Genomic DNA, 16,554 nt, shown 5'->3' with positions numbered 1-16,554 from the left:
AAGGGAGGAATGACACTTGTGTGGCCCAGGCTTGCTGAGCTGGAGGCTCTAATGAGGTTTTTTGGGCTCCTCTCCCTGTTTTCCTGCACAGTTGTAGCAGCTGATGTGTAGGCATGGCTGGGAGATGACACATTATTTCGGGATGATTCACTGCTCAGAGAAGAACCTGACTGAGTTAAAGTACCAGATTGCTTTAATTGTCCCAACCTAGTAATTAAATATTCCAAAACTGACTAAAATCCTGGATTTATTGTGTCTTTCTCTTTCTGGATCTTCATGGAACTGGAGGCAAATTATGTTCCATTCTGCCTCTCACCATCAGGATTTAACTGGGATCTGAATTTCCTGGAGTTGGGTGTGGATTCACATCTTACCTGGCACATTTCATTCTTAGGTCCTCAATTGCCCTGATTTAGTCTCAGAATTTATGCGAAAAGGGAAACTCCAGCCTGTCACACCTTAAGATATTTGCAATTCAGTAGCTTCTTGAAAAAAGTCCACATGTTTTGAGTATGTCAAGGGTAAAAGTAATACCTGGGGGCTGCTTCTAATGGTGCCCAGGGGTGAGTTCAGGAGTGTCCTGTGCTCACACAGGTGACACACAAAACCCAATTGGAAGCAAAATAAAATGGTTAAAATGAATTCTGTCCAAACTGGGCTGTGTTACTGAGAGAATACTGCTTTTTAATGATTTTTCTCCCAGTGGTAATAATGTTGGATGTAATGAATGTTTTGTGCTGTTGTACTCTGCAGAGGAACCCACGGGTACATGGCCCCCGAGGTGCTGCAGAAGGGCACAGCCTACGACAGCAGCGCCGACTGGTTCTCCCTGGGCTGCATGCTCTTCAAGCTGCTGAGGGGGTGAGTGGGGCTCCTGCTTCACCTTTGGAAGCCTCTGGGGGTGTCCCTTGCAATAGCAGGATGTTGTGTGTCACAGATTCTCTGAAGAGATCCCTCATTCCATGTCCCCATGTGTGACAAAACCAGGCTTTTTCTTCCAAACCAAACCCTGCGTCCTGCAGTAGCTACAGGTGTGGGACATGAGGAAGGCAGGTCCTCTGTCTGCTCTTGGAAGTGCTGCAGACAGCAGTTTGCTCCTCTCTGGCAGTGTTTTAGATGCTGAGATGTTGCTCCTTGGAGTGCTCTCAGCAGCCCTTTAAATTGCGGGCTTTGTGTTGAGATCTGGTGTTGTGGAGGAGCTCTTGGCTGCACTGGTCCCTTTTTGGGTGCTACTCAGCCTTCCCTCCTGCAGGGTTTGGGCCAGGTAAAAGGTGTGGATCCTTCTATTTGCTGAATCTGTCCTGTTACTTTATCAGTGTCCAAAGGTACATGATAATTACAGCTTTGTCAGCAGTTATCTCCTCATTAAACTTACGTGTCTAGGATAGATTAATGCCATGGGATTTATCTGTGTACTTGCACTGACGAGCAAGTGCTTGATGAAAATGGCATCCTCACTGTTCATGGCAAACCAGAAGAACTCTGAGGCTTTTCACAGTGCTTCTCTGTAAACATTGATCATTAGGTCATCCTGTGTCCTCACACGTAATTAATTATGAGCTTTTATCTCCGTGCAGACACTGTACAAAGGAAGGTCAGTGTGTGACTTGTGAACTGAACTTTAGAGCTGTATCAATTTAACATTAATTGTGCACAAAGCAGACTATGTAAGGGTACAAATAAAGAAAGAAGTGGTGTTTAAATTGCCAGTCTTTGGGCTGTGATTGTACCTGGCAGAGATGTTCAGGGTGGTATCAGTGCTCAGCCAGAAGCCAGAGCATTATTCATGGTGAACTCTCATTCCTCATCTGTTGTGAAGGCAATTAAACACATCCCAAAACAAGAGCTAGGGCACATGGTGCCATTTCTTGGTATTTGGTAGATTTAGTCTGGCACAGAATCTGCCCATAAGTCGCCAGTGAATCATTTTCTTGCCTGATCTACTCAGAGCCTCCTTGTCAGAGTACATGAGGCTGTGTGGGAACCATTTACCTGTCATGCTAAATAGAGAAAAATTGAAGTCCTGGTCCATCCATTGCATTCATCAATCAGAACATTTTTGAGAGTAAAAGGAAAATAACTTGGGAGTAGCAGGTCTCCAGTTGAAACATGCTGGTACACTCTGCCATGTGGTAAGCCAGAATGCTTTAGAATAGCTAATTAATGGAATTGAAAAGTGAGTAACATTTTGATTGTGAAAAACATAATCCCCTCAAGGTTTTAAAGAAAAGAATCAGAGAATATATCCTAAATCTAATCAAAATATCTCTTACTACAATACTGCTTCTTTCTTTCATGAAGGACTGTGTGATAAATCTCTAATGGGTCACAGTCTTCCATAGCTTAGAGGAAAATTCAGATTCAAGCCAGAATTATAAAGCAGGAAAGGGGTGAAGCTGATAATTTATAAGATGCTATCAGATATCTTCCCGGTGGCTGATGCTGTGGGATCTGTGATTTCTTATCTCCTTGCTCTCCATGATGGGGAATGGTGAGTTCAGTGGGTCGTGCTCACCTTCCCTATAGAAATCCTTGGATTTAAATCCCTGTGGTTGATGGCTGCTTGGGATTTCCTTGTTAGCTGAAAGCTGTTCAGGTTTTGGGGAGATAGATGTAATTTCTGAGGCATTTGAAGCACATCTTTAACTCCAGATCAGTGTTTAATGATTACCCAATTTTCTCCTCCCCTTCCTGCGTATCAGATTGCTCTGCAGGACAGGAATGATGAGGAGGAAGGATGGGACTAACAGGATGCTCCACTCTTTCCTGGCATTGCCACAGCTGAAATACCCTGACATGCTGAGGCTTTACATTTATTTATTAGCATTCTTTTTCTTCTTTCCACAGGCACAGCCCTTTCAGGCAGCACAAAACCAAAGATAAGCACGAGATCGACCGGATGACGCTCACGGTGGTAAGGCCTGGCCTCAGTGACATCCCCATGTTCCCTGAGCTCCCATCTCCCCTAAAACTGGAACTGCACCCCCTGCTCTCCCAGAGAGCCGTATCTGCACGTGGGAGAGCTGTTTCCAAACACCATCAGAGGCAAGAAAGCAGAACACAGCACTTCCATCATGGAGTATCTCTTTCCTTTCCCCACAGAACGTGGAGCTCCCGGATTCCTTTTCTCCTGAGCTGAAGTCCCTTCTGGAAGGGCTCCTGCAGCGGGATGTGAGCAAGAGGCTTGGATGCCAAGGAAGAAGGTAGGTGTTGTCTTCTCCTTGGACCTCTGCCTTGAAAAATTTCCACTTCTCTGTCAATGAGTGAATTCATTTCAAGTAAAAATCTGCTTCCTGTTGTGAGGATTTTAATTTTGGAAAGAGAACATTACAAAGTGCTGCTGCATGGAATTACATTTCAGATTCCTTCGGTTTGGACATGCTTTTTGGGCAATTTCTGTCCTTAAAGCCTTTCCCTGAGTTCCCTGCAGTCATGCTTGCATTGGGTGGTGTTCCTACTTCTCATCCCTTGGTTGTTTTTCTGGTTTTGCCTGATCTGTTTTGGCATGAAATCATATGATTTGACTCAGACATACTGATAGGGAAAATTCATTGTTTATATTGTATCTGTAATGATAGGACCATATTACAAAAACTAAAAAATAAACCAAAAAAGAATCCCAAACCACCAAGCAAAAGCTGTGAGTATTGCTTGGTGCTGCCTGTGTCACCTGATTATTCTGAGGAAAAGAGCTTTTGTTTTGTTTCTTGACCACAAAACACTCCTTGCTCCTGCCGGGCTCACCTTGCTTGTAGCTGTTCATGAAATTGTTATCTCCTGCTTAAAAAGCCACTGTGAGACTGAGAGAGAAAATGAGAGGAGTAAACAACTATTGAGAAATCACTGGGATGTGTGATAACAGGTAGATGGTCACACCTGAACCTGGGACTGACTCCAGTTCCAGTGGGAGATTCAAAGAGTTTTTGTCTTGGAGCCCTCTTTGACAATGACCTGAGATTGCTTTTTCCTGGGAGATAACAAAAATAATTTATTATTTTCCCATGGAATTTGTATAATGTGAAATAGTGTAGAGCAATCTGGTTATTTACAAGCAGTGATGGGGATCTGACCCAGAGCAGTGTTTGGGATCTGACCTGGATCTGTGTTTGGGATCTGACCTGGATCCGTGTTTGGGATCTGACCTAGATCCCTGGATCTGTGTTTGGGATCTGACCTGGATCCATGTTTGGGATCTGACCCAGAGCAGTGTTTGAGATCTGACTCAGATCTGTCTTTAGGATCTGACCTGGATCTGTGTTTGGGATCTGACAACAGAGGAACATAGTTTCCTGTTGGAAATGATGGAGTGCCATCAGGATTTCTTGCCTGCCAGCCCTAGAGCTCTATGCCAAGTGCTTCCACATGAAAATCTTCTCTCCTGTTGTTTACTGAGGAGTTCTTTTATTTTGAAAAACAGCATTTCCCCAATGTTCTCAAGTGATAGAAATGTGACCTTTGAGGGCTTTGTATTCCTTGAATACACTTGAAAAGCCCCTTCATTTGTTGACTTCAGTCACTTCTGTTTTGCAGCGCACAAGAAGTAAAGGAACATCCTTTCTTCAAAGGCATTGATTGGCAACAAGTCTATTTACAGAAGGTAAAGGATAAAGGCAGTAATTTAACTGACTTGGTATAGCAGTAAAAGGAAAATAAACCCAAACAGGTACTGAACAGAAAACTTGAGGGTCACTGTGCCCAGCACAAGTGCTCACTCACACAAATAAGGGGAGGGTTGTTGATGAATATTCATTACTGCAGATCCTCCTGATTGCTATGAGTAAATAATTAAATTTCCAGGCTCAAATGACTGCATGTTTCATTTCCTTTGCTGTCTCTAAACTGGGGAGTTTTATCCCCAGATTTTTGAAGGAGCTCTAATTAAAAGAAATGCCAACAATTCTGAACTGAAGTTTAGTTCCAAGGGGGACACTCTGGCACAGTCAAGTGTAATGTGTGCAAAAAATACAAAGGTTGTGCATGACTACAGAGTGGAGTTAAATAATGCCCATTAAATTGTCTTTAATGATGCTGATTTCCATTTCTAGTACCCTCCTCCCCTGATTCCTCCCCGGGGAGAAGTCAATGCAGCAGATGCTTTTGATATTGGCTCGTTTGATGAAGAGGACACTAAAGGCATTAAGGTACCCAACTCTCAGTGGTGGAGGGTGGCACTGGGACTGCTCTGCTTGGCTTTCTGTGTGTGTGTGGCATTCCTTTGCTTCAGGGCTCTGGATGTGCAAGGAATTCCTTCTGGCTGGGAAAATCAATCCATGCTGGTACCTTGGGCTGGTTCCCCTGTTTGTTGTTGCTTGCCAACTCCTTAAGATTTTAGGTTAACTGAAATCTACTTTCTTACCAAAAGTTTTATATGATAAAGGAATTGTTTCAAATGGTCAGGAAAGAAAGTCTCAGATTTTCAACAATACCTTATGGTTTGTGTGTTTAAAATTTGGGATTTATTTCTGGTAGCTTGCAGAAATGGAGCTAAACCTTGTTTTAATAGTAGAGTGGTCAGAGAGTTCTAGGGAAAACTCTTAAAATTGACAAACTGTGTTAATAGTAGCAATGTCATGAGTTAGAAAAGTCGTAAAAGAAATTTTCAGGTTCTGACATTATCCAAAATGTAATGAAAATAATATAAATTATACAAAAAAGGAGAGAAGTTAGAGCTGCTGGCCCCTTTGGGACTCACATGAAGAGAGCGACCCCCTGTGAATTCCTCCACTCTCTGAAATTTCCCTGGGACTTTGGGGCAGCAGGGCTTGGGTCAGTGCCCTTCAGTGTTTTCATCACCTGTTTCTGCAGTAGAACAGACCTTGTTCTTGTTCTTACAGAAGTGAGTCAGGAGGGAAACTAATTGTTCTAAACTTTATAAGGAAAAAGCCCCATTAAATTCTCACCGAGCCTAAAAGGGAGCTCATCTGTCAGTGTCACCTGCTGTGGTGACAGAAGTTGGCACAGAAAAGTGCAGAGAGCCCAGGATGTTCTTTATCCCAGAAAATTCCACATCTTTCAGCACCAATGTTAGCCTGGCAGGATTCCAGTCTCCTGTAGTTCTGCAATGCCAGGATTCAGAGGAACATTTTGCAAGGAAGAACCAGGCAGTTTTTTATTTCTTGAGGGGCTCAGAGATCCTCGATAACACGATTCCTGTCACGGAATGGGAATCTGCAGCAGGTCAGTGCTGTGTCATCTCCAGTTTGATCTCACAATCTCACAGCTCAGGCTGCCCATGGGATAAATTTACCCTTGGGGGTGAGTCAGGGAGGGACAGCACAGCCCCCATGGGTGTCACAGGAGGATTCCTGCCTGAGTCAGCTGCCAGCGAGGTGCCAGGAGCCCTCTCTGCCCTGGGCACCACAGTTTGAACCCCTTGCTCTCCTCCCTGTCCCCTGGGGTTGGATTTATCCTCCAGAGAGTCCTGCTGCCCCCAGAAGAGCTTTGAGGTTATGAGAGGGGAGCCCTCAGGGGATGCTTGTGGCTGTTCCCTCTTCCTCAGGTGCCTCAGGGAGTCCCTGCAATCACAGAGATTTTCTGGGTGTGTATTTTCCTGCTGGGATACAGCATGGATCTCTGAAAACGAGGAGAATATCTATTCCAGGAGTGTCTGGCCTGACTGCAGTAAGAGAATTAAGCTGCTTCTGCAGCTTTAAGCTCCTCCAGGGATGGGCACTCCACCCCTGCCCTTTTCAGTGCTGGAAAACCCTTTTGGTGAAGGAATTTTTTTCCTAGTTTTCTTCAGTGTAATTCAATTTAAGTACTCAAAGGATTAGTGGAGAAAAGGATCCTTCTACCAGTAAAATTGAGATCTGCAGCACATGCTGATGAATTCTGAGGGTTAATTATTAAGACTATATAGCCAAGATGTGGAAGCATGGAAGGTATTACTGTGGAAAAAGTATCTTCACTTATCAATGGAGTTCTTGGGCTGAGGAAGTTTTTGTGCAGCAAAGTTAAGAATACTGTTGCTTACACTGGAGTAGTTATTTAAATGTCTAGAGAGCATTATGGGTCAGTCTTGAGTGAGGATTTTGGAGCTATCAAACCAAACAAGTTTTGAGCAGGTGGCCTGTTCTTTGCACATAAATTAATATCTTTGCTTAAATTAGTGTCTGTGCTTCTCTTGCTTGCATCTGTTTGTTTTGTGAAGGTTTGAGTTCAATCCATCGTGTAAAATAATACTGTTGCATGGGTAACTATTAACTGTTGGGGATAAGAGTAGTGAAAGTTATTAAAATGTTGGGTTTTTTGTTGTTTTTCTCTTGCAAGTTGCTTGATAGTGACCAGGAGTTATATAAGAACTTCCCTCTGGTAATATCGGAGCGTTGGCAGCAAGAAGTAGCAGAAACTGTTTATGATGCAGTAAATGCAGACACAGATAAAATTGAGGCCAGAAAAAGGGCTAAAAATAAGCAGCTTGGCCACGAGGAAGGTAATCTGTCCTTACACTTCTCTCATCTTTTGCTGCTAGGTAGTAATTCCTGGGTTTGGAGTTCTCCTATTGCTGTCATTCCCAGGAATTGTTAGGATTTGTTTAATCGCTGTCGTGTTGCTTAAGATGTTTCTAAATGTTTTGAAATGCTGAATGATGACATCAGGCTTTGGAAAGAGATTCATGGAACCACAGACTCCTGGAATGGTTTGGTTGCAAAGGATCTTAAAGCCCATCCAGTTCCACCCCACTGCCATGGGGACACCTTCTACTATCCCAGGTTGCTCCAAATCTCATCCAGCCTGGCCTGGGACACTTCCAGGGGTGGGGCAGCCCCAGCTTCTCTGGGCACCCTGTGCCAGGGCCTCCCCAGCTGCCCAGTCTGTGGGGTTTGATTTTCCCAGGAGGTTTTGCACAGCAAACTGCAGCTTGCACTGGGGCATTACATCAAACCCCCAAACTCTGGAGGGCAGCACTCAGTGCTTTTAACACTTCCTCCAGCAAGATCCTTCTTTCAGAGCCGAGTGCTGTCCTTGTTCCCTGCCCTGTGTAGTTAGGGCAGAGCTGGGGCTGTGCGTGTGAGATCTGAACCTGCTGAGCAGGGCAGCTCCAGGGCTCCGTCCCCTGGGCACGGAGCTGGCTCAGAATGCTTTCAGCTGCTCCTCCTGGTGCTTTGCTAACATCTCCTCTTGGTTTAGATTATGCCCTGGGCAAGGACTGTATCATGCATGGCTACATGCTGAAGCTGGGGAACCCCTTCCTGACTCAGTGGCAGCGGCGTTACTTTTACCTCTTCCCCAACCGGCTGGAGTGGCGAGGAGAAGGAGAGTCCCGGGTGAGTGAGGGGCCCCGAGCTGTGCTGGAAGGCAGGTGGAGGTGGGACACACCTGGAGTGCCCAGCAGTTCTCCTGGGGAACGACTTTTCTCCGAGTAAAAAGCCCATTTGAGCATCTTCTGTCTCACTGTAGTTAATGCATAGCTTACGCTGCACAGAGGAGACGTAAAGTTGACTTGAGAAACCTGTTTGTTTTGTTGTGTTTTTAAAGGATTTTGGTAGTTGATGGTGTTGTTTTTCATTTAGGACCTCTGGACTATTTATACAAAAAAACACAAACTGGTAAGGTGACAAATGCTATAGCATTTTATTTCCAAGAAAATGCTATAGTGGCTGTAGTGTAGCCCAGCTGTGCTGATGTGCAGGGCAGATAATTTGTATATTTAAATTAAGGAAGCGTTTGGAATTTAAGACATTGTGTACTCTGCAGTCCATAGGGAGAGTTTCCTGCACACTGCTGTGTATGTTCTCTTTGTAAGTACTGAGAGCTGAAATATTCCCTTTCAGCTCTTTGAAGTAGTAAAATTGCCTTTTTTTTTTGGCATATAACAGTAATGCTTGAAAAATGTATCAAATTATATGCAACTCTTGAGGGAAAATAGTGAATATTCTGTTTGCAGACACACCTATTTGTAGATTCTTATTTCATGCTGTCATTACTGGCTTTTAGAGCTGATATTTTGTTGTCACTATTGAAGCAACCAAGCCCCTTGTAAATCTCTCTCTTACCTTACTGTCTATCTTTAGTTCATGACCCAGCCTTCAGAAATAAATGTTTGTGTGATGACTCTTCATGTTCATTATTTAATTCATGTGGATAGTCCAGGAAAATGAGATAGTGGCTTTATTTGATGGGCAACAGTATTCTTTTCAATTAATTCTCTGCTCTTTTGCAACTGCTGCAGCAAAACCTGCTGACAATGGAACAAATAGTATCTGTTGAAGAAACACAAATTAAAGATAAGAAATGCATCTTACTGAGAATTAAAGGAGGAAAACAGTTTGTCCTACAGTGTGAGGTAAGCCTTGATTTTCGATAACTTGATCAGATTGTTTTGCATATGACAAACAAGTTTTTCTGCTCATCCTGTTGCACGTTAACTAAGGCACTTGGTGAAGCAGAGCTGAAGTGTTTATCACACTCGAGTTTTGAAAGCAGGAAACCTGCAGGCTGTTCTGGATTTCAGCGGTATTTGGGACAAAACGAGTTGGGTTTATTAAACAGCTAAAAACTCCCAAACTTCTCAAGCTCCAAGGGTTCTGTTGGCTCATGTCTCACTGTGGGGAGCTGCTGGAGCTCGCTGTGGAAGGGGAAGTGTTCAAGTTGTCAAAACCTTGTACCAGCTTCCGTTGGGGTGATGGAGAAGCTAAGGGCTGCACATGGGCTACAGCCAAATTTGCTCATTCCTTCAGAAAATTAAAATATCTTCCCTAAAGTGCTGTCTGAGAGAGAAGACGCTGTTGGCCACGTAGCACGAAGTGCCAAACTGCTTCTGTGTCTCTTGCAGAGCGACCCCGAGTTTGTTCAGTGGAAGAAAGAGCTGACAGAGGCTTTCACCGAGGCGCAGAGGTTGCTGCGCCGGGCTCCGAAGTTCCTCAATAAATCCCGCTCCACAGTCGTAGAGCTCTCGAAGCCCCCGCTCAGCCACAGGAACAGCAACGGGCTGTAGGAGACACCGACCACGTTCCCACGGGGAGAGCTGCTTGGTGAACCTGCAGAGTGTCCCGAATCCTTGTGAACGAATGACTTTGTGCAGCCCTGGAGGCGGGATGCGCTGGCGGGAGGAGGAATTCGATGTTTACAGCGTGGGGCCACGTCAGGACTCTGTCTCCGGCGGCGGGGGGACCCTGCCCCAAGCGGGTCACCGGGCGGAGAGGCTGCTCCTTGTCCCACGCGTCCCCAACCCCGGCGGGGCCCGGCTGAGCTCCGTCCCTCTGGAACTACTGATGGAAGGAAGAGGCTTTGTGTCCCCGCCGCGGGGGTGGCGCGGGTGCTGCTGGCTGGGTGACACTCCCGCGGTGACACCGAGGGAGCCGGAGCTGCCGCCCGGCCGTGGTGGGTGCCTGCCCCTCGCTCTGTCGTGTTGCCGTGTCCTTCCCGACCATTACTGCTGACTCTCTGATAACCTTGCTCCATACTGCTGATGATCAACAGTGTGACTCTGATGCACTTCAAAGTACTGAATTCTTAACTGTCCTGTGGTTTAAGTGTTATTGCTACTTCATGGGAGCGTTGAACTCGAATTATTCCCTGGGTTTGTTGTACTCACTAATAGTAGCTACCACCGTTTTGCTTCTTCTACGTATATGCAGTACTATAACTGACACAATAGAGTAATAATTGGTGAAGAGGAATTTATGGTAGCTTCATCTAGTGCTCTGTTGTATAAATCGACTATTTTAGCACAGTTTTTAAAGAGCAGATTCCTTTTGACAAGTTTACAGTGAACATAAAAGACAGTTCTTTTCCATTTCAGGTCAACTGCACTTTTTAAAAAAAAAATTAAAAAGAAATTATTCAAATCCAGTGCATTGTAGAGCATGTGCTGGGTTCTGGTGTGTGTGGGTACCTCGGTACGTATCCCAGATCACTCCTCAGCCCTGGGACTCGGGATCCTCCTCTGCTGTACACAGGTGTGTTCCCGTAGCATAGAAATCCCCAAAAATCCCCAGTTCCCCCTGGAGCCAGGCCCAGGAGGTTCATGCACATATCACAGCTTGGCTTGGGAAAGGATCTCTCATTTTCTGTTCTGAAGAGTTCAAACTGCCCACAGTGAAGGCAGTGTGATAAAACTGAGCGTGGAGCTGACAGAATGAGCTGATCAAATGGTTTCTGTTAATTCTACCTGAGGCATCAAGTGTGCTGGGTGGAAAGCCTTGCTTGAAGGAAAGATCTCATCCTGAGCTGTCCCACAGCTTCAAGCTGGGCCTTGCCCTGGGTGTTGTGGTGGTTTGTAAGAGAGAGGTCAGGGCTGAACTTCAGCTGTTTTCCCAATTCAGTGAACGGCTTAGAGAAGATTTTTCTTCCCAGCTACAGAGGTACAACTCTCACAGTCCCTGAAGATAGTGGAGCTGTGCCTGTGTAAGTGGGAGTAGAAATCGTGCGTGGTTTGTCGAGCGTGTGTGGCTGTCAGAGTTCCTTGGAGAAAAGTAGTAAAAGTGGCTCTGTTTGCTTCTGCATGGGAGCTGGGTTTGCTGCACAGCTTGTACAAACCCTGGCTGACCACCTGGGGCTGCACCAAAGGGAAAATGCATTCTGGAAAATACCCCTGAGAAAGTGGTTTCTTTCCATGATTTCCCCCCCCCTCCACCCCTATTTATTTTCCCAATTATTCTGTGTAAACAGCACCAGCCTCTCTGTTATTCCTCAGAGCATCTCAGCTCCTCTGTAAGGAGCAGTGTCAGAGGTGGTTGGTCAGAGGTTGGACTTGATGATCTTGGAGGTCTTTTCTGACCTAAAATAATTCCATGATTCTTTGTGTGGTATTTATAATGTGTTCGGGATAAAAATGTCTCATCCCGCTGGTGGTGGTTCAGCTTTCCCTACAATACCATGCAATGCTCGTGTTTTTCTCCTTGATTTAGAAAAAAGCCCTTGGATTGTGTTAAAACCTTCTCACAGTTCTTGTGTAACTTGTTTTTACTTTCTGAGTCCCTGCTCAGTCCCATTCTTCTCCTTCAGTTATTTTCCATGGCTGGATTTCACTCTCACTCCGTGTCAGCAGATTGCGGTGCCGATGTCAGTGAGGGAGGAGCAGGTCATCAGCTGGGAAATTGTGCCTCAAACCCAGAGATTTTATATGAAATGAAGGCTGTATATTGTCTTAGGGAAATAAATTTATTTTGAAATGTGAAGGATTTAGAGTGGCCCTGGAATATCCTCATTATGGTGCCCCATCCAACCTCCAGTGGGAGGGGCAGGAAAAGATTTGGATTTCTTCAGCCAGCTGTGATTTATTGACAATTGAAAATAGCTTTATTTTTGTGACTTGTATCTAACTGTGCAGCTAGGAGAGGAGAGGTTATCACAGTGACAAACTCCTGAATGAAGGTGGGTTCCCTGTAATAAATGGGGCTCTGTGTGGAAAAGTGACTGGATGTGTGGAGGGAGAGCTGGAATTGCACTCTCCAAACCAAAAAGTCCTAGATACTGCCCCAGTCTGTTCCTTCTTGGTTTAGGAACCAGAGTCTCTGAAGTTTTTGTATTGGACAAAGATTCCTGGTAGTGTTAATTTGCAGGAAGGTTTTTGGCTGTGTGATTAGGATCCCTTGTTTATTTGCTAATTATTTTGCAAATTCATGAAACCGTTAAAGGAGCGTTTACTGTGGGGTGTTTTTTGTGGTTTTTTTTTGTTTGTTTGTTTTGGTTTTTTTTCCAATCCTTCATCCAAGTGTTGGCCATCCACTTCTCCAAGCGTAAATCTTCTTCCTCTTTGTTGTGTCTGAGCTTTTTGTGTTCTTGTCCCTGGTCCAGCAGAGCCAGCAGGCTGCAGGCTCACGGGTCCTTCCCAAAGTGCTGCTGTGAGAGAAGCTGGAGTAATGCTGGAGTGCATCCAGCTGGGATTGACATTCCTGGTATGTTCCCCCACCCCCCAGCAGGCTTCAAAAACTCTTGGAGCAGGCTAATAATAGCTGGAAGTGTGTCTGGAAGGGAAGCCTGGCAGGTAGGGAGAGAGCAGCTTTGGGGACAGAGCTCGGCTTAGTCACATTCGAGTTTTCCTCAATTTCTTGGGGCTGCCCTGAGCAGAGACAGGAGTTGGACCCTGGTGATCCTTTTGGGTCCCTTCCAGCTCAGGATATTCTGTGATTCAACACCTCCCCTTTAGAAACCCAGTGGAAGATTTTCCTCTCCCACTTCCCTCAAGGGGGGCAAAACCTAAAAATGGAATTGTGAGGTCGGGTTTGGCTTTGAGATAAATCAGATGTTTGCAGCCCAACGTGGAGGTGGTGGAAACACTGGTTTGTGCTAAAAAAGGCTGGTTTTGGTTGTGATCCTGCCCATAGTGGCCACTGGTGCCCAGAGGAGCTCTGGGGGTTGATGTTCCCTGAGCAGGACCAGCCCTGGCATCGTCATCCCTTGGGTCACAGGGAATCAGCTCGTGAGGAGTGAAATCCCTGGAGCTCTGAGTTGCTCTTTCCCTGGCAGCTGGTCAGCTTTAGGACCAGGTTCCTTGATCCCGTGTCCATATCCGTGTCCTGCAGCCCTTGGCACAGCGGTGTCACCGCCCAGCACGTGGCACTGACGTGGCTCCTCTGCCTCAGAGGTGTTTGCACCCAAAATATCCCCAGAGGAAGGACTCTTTGAAGTGTACAGTAGACAATAAATAATTCTAGTCGTGTTGATTAATATAAGGAATGAGTCAGTTCTATAAATGAAAGGAAAAAAAAATTCTGAAAAGTGTATTTTGACAAAGCATAGTATTAATTTTAATATTGTAAAAAAAAAAAAAGGAAAATATCTAAAATATACAGAGAAAATATGTATATCCAAATGTCTGAGGAGTTTCAAGATAATCTACTTTTGTTTTCTGTTGGTTTCTATTCTATGGTGTACATATTGTGTGGATGGAACATCGGCTGTTTTAATTCTATTGTTAAATTGTATTTTTATTTTGTGTTAAACTAATCATCACAGACTCAGCTTTATTTTGTTTATGTAAAGGTTGCTATGCTCTGTAGGTATAAACCCGAGAATTCTATTTTAACAGAAAAAGCATTTTATATTATTTATTAAATACATGTTTCTCCAACTTCTGACATTCCACAGAATTTCTGCTCCGTATATGTATGGAAGTGGCAGCTCCTTTCAAGCAGGATCAGCCAGCTTTATTCTGTTTTTCATGACGAAGTAGGGATAGATTCCCTGAGCCTGTGCAGCCCTTCACTCCCTGCACAGGTACTCCAGGCTCTCTGCTCCTGAATGCAGAATCACCTGGAAAACTCCTGCAAATCCACCCCTCCATGGGATATTTCCAAATTTCTCCTTTATCCCTCAGAATTCCCAGAATAAGTGTTTATTCACAGGAGTCTGTGCTGAGTTAAAGAGAATTAATGACCTAAAGTGGGCCAAGGAGTCAGCGTGGGGTTTGATCCAGCTCAGCCATCAGGGAATTGCAGAGCTCTGGGAAGGAGTGAGTGGAAGGAGAGTCTGGACACGGGGCTGGGCTGCAGGACCCAAAATGTCCCCACTGGAGATGGGTTTGGTGTTTCAGGGCATCCCCTGATCCCTCAGAACAGGATCCTGAGGCAGGAGCAGTGCCTGTCCTAGAGCCAGGGCAGGACCCTGCTTGGTGTCACATCCCAGGGGAGGAGAGGCCACCAGGGACCCTGCAGGGACCGTCCCTGGGGTGTGGGGACGGTGACACCCAGGTGACACCCAGGTGACACCCCGGCAGGACCAGGAGCTGCCTCTGCTGGGCACATCTGGGCACATCTGCAGAGCCAACCCCAGTGCCTCTGTCCTCAGTGAGGTACAGAAATAGCCCTAAATTTATCAGGTCTCTCAGTTCCTAAAAATAATTCCAGTTGTGAGCATGGGCTGTGCAGTTTGAGGAGTACTCGAGGTGTGAGATTGTGTGCTCTCATGGTGCTGGGGGTCTGTGCTGGTCAGGGCTGATCCCCGTGGCACTGCTGGGTGAAATGTGGTATTTTCCATTGCCACACTGTGCTGGAATTCTCTCCTTGCTGAGGAGCTGCCTGGGGCAGGGAGGGATCCCTGCTGTGCTCCTTAGAGCAATCTCTGCCTTCTTTCCCATTTCCTGCTCTGATCCCACTGGATTTTGGGATGAGCTGTAGTCCAAGCTGTGCCTGGAGGGAGGGGGGAGCTGGCAGTGGGTGACACTGTGCTGGTGGCATTGTGACTCCCTAGTGACCCCTGGAAAAGTGCCGTGGTGGGGACAGTGCTGAGACCAGGGCAGCTGGCCTGGGGTGTCCAGGCAGGGATTTGGCAGAGAACCTGGGGACAGCTGCAGGAAGGTGGCTTTGTCCAGGGCCAGGTTGGTCTGGGTTTTGTGTGACACGCTGTGTTTCCAGGCTGGAAAAGGAGATGGGCTGGGAAGAGGCTTTCCTGTTGGTAGCAGGCATCTTCTCCTCAGGGAAAGGGAGAGAGCAGGCAGTGGGTGAGATGGCACAAAAAAAAACGTGTGTGAAAAACAGAATAAAGCAGGAGCATCCTCGGAGAGGGGATTTGTGAGCGCTTCTAGTGCCTCACTAGGTCCTTTAAAGCAAAAAGGAGCAGATTCACACGAACAGCTACTCGCCATGAAGGAAACGATCGAAAGAGAACCTGTCCAAAATGTGTAATTAATGGTAAGCAAAGCCAGGATCTGTAAATAACTTTAGATATTGTATCGATGAGATCATTCCTTGTTTTATGTACTTGGCTCTTTCCATATTTATTGTGGGGAGGGGGGTCCCGGTGCCTGTGAGCTGTGGCCTCGCTCCTCACGGACTGTCCCGGAGTTTACAGCCCCGTGGTGGCGGGTGTGCCACACTCGGTTCTTGCCGCCAGTATTTTTTTAAGGGATTATTTTGGCACAGCTAAGCTGCTTCTGTGTGTTGGTCAGTACAACTGCTCTCCTACGACCAGACCCCAATAAAAACCGTCCTTTGCGTGTGTGCCGGCGTCTCGTTCTTTCCGTGGCACTGTCCCTTCCCGTCAGGCTGTACTGGGATGCACTGCATGGACCCCACTGCCCCATGCCCAGCTAAGTCCCTGCCCTCTCCCCATGGTGTTTGTCCTGGTTTTTCTGAGGGACACGCCGTCTGTGTCCTGCAGGAGAGACGTGGTGTGGTAGGTGACCAAGGGTGGCTTCCCACCAGCAGTGGCCCCATGGCTGCAGTGCCACCAGGGAAGGATGATGGAAACCTCGTGTCCTCATGCTGTTCCCAGGTGGGATTGGGCTTGGTGGGATGCTCAGCCAACGCTTGGTCTCTTGCTGTGGGGGACTCCAGACTGACAATCCTGTTTCCTTTCTTACTACCAGAGCCTTGGGTGAGCCCGTGGAACTTTTGGGTCAGCGTGGCCGAGGTGGGGACATTGCCCCTGTGCAGCTGCACTTGTCCCGAGCAGGTGACATGCACCCTGACTGGCTGTTGGGTGCTGGGCCATGTGGGACACAGGTCCTGCTGTGCCCCGGGGTGTCACCCTTGTCCCCATGTGGTCACCACGTGTCCCCTGTGCTGCTCCCCTGCCTCCTGCCCTGGCCGGGTGCTGACCATGCTGCCGTCGGTGCCAGGGGCTATTTTGAGCTCTCCTCCTCCAGCTCAGCCCCATCTCAGGGCTGGG

General features: G+C 46.5%; 1 protein-coding gene across 1 annotated transcript in view; it reads left to right on the top strand.

Annotated features, from left to right (window-relative positions):
* The window catches only part of GRK3 (G protein-coupled receptor kinase 3), a 61,108-nt gene extending 45,224 nt beyond the window's left edge, over positions 1–15,884 (top strand). The window contains exons 13-21 of the mRNA XM_021544712.4: positions 754–861; positions 2,848–2,914; positions 3,103–3,203; positions 4,531–4,597; positions 5,046–5,141; positions 7,270–7,432; positions 8,131–8,267; positions 9,173–9,286; positions 9,776–15,884. Coding sequence (XP_021400387.2) covers positions 754–861; positions 2,848–2,914; positions 3,103–3,203; positions 4,531–4,597; positions 5,046–5,141; positions 7,270–7,432; positions 8,131–8,267; positions 9,173–9,286; positions 9,776–9,937 — 1,015 coding nt within the window. The 3' untranslated portion in view covers positions 9,938–15,884. The remainder of the gene's footprint in view (positions 1–753; positions 862–2,847; positions 2,915–3,102; positions 3,204–4,530; positions 4,598–5,045; positions 5,142–7,269; positions 7,433–8,130; positions 8,268–9,172; positions 9,287–9,775) is intronic.
* Positions 15,885–16,554: the final 670 nt, after the last annotated feature.

The sequence above is a fragment of the Lonchura striata genome, chromosome 15, assembly GCF_050655825.1.
Source record: "Lonchura striata isolate lonStrDom1 chromosome 15, ASM5065582v1, whole genome shotgun sequence".
Lineage (NCBI taxonomy): Eukaryota > Metazoa > Chordata > Aves > Passeriformes > Estrildidae > Lonchura > Lonchura striata.
This window is presented reverse-complemented; position numbering and strand designations above follow the sequence as displayed.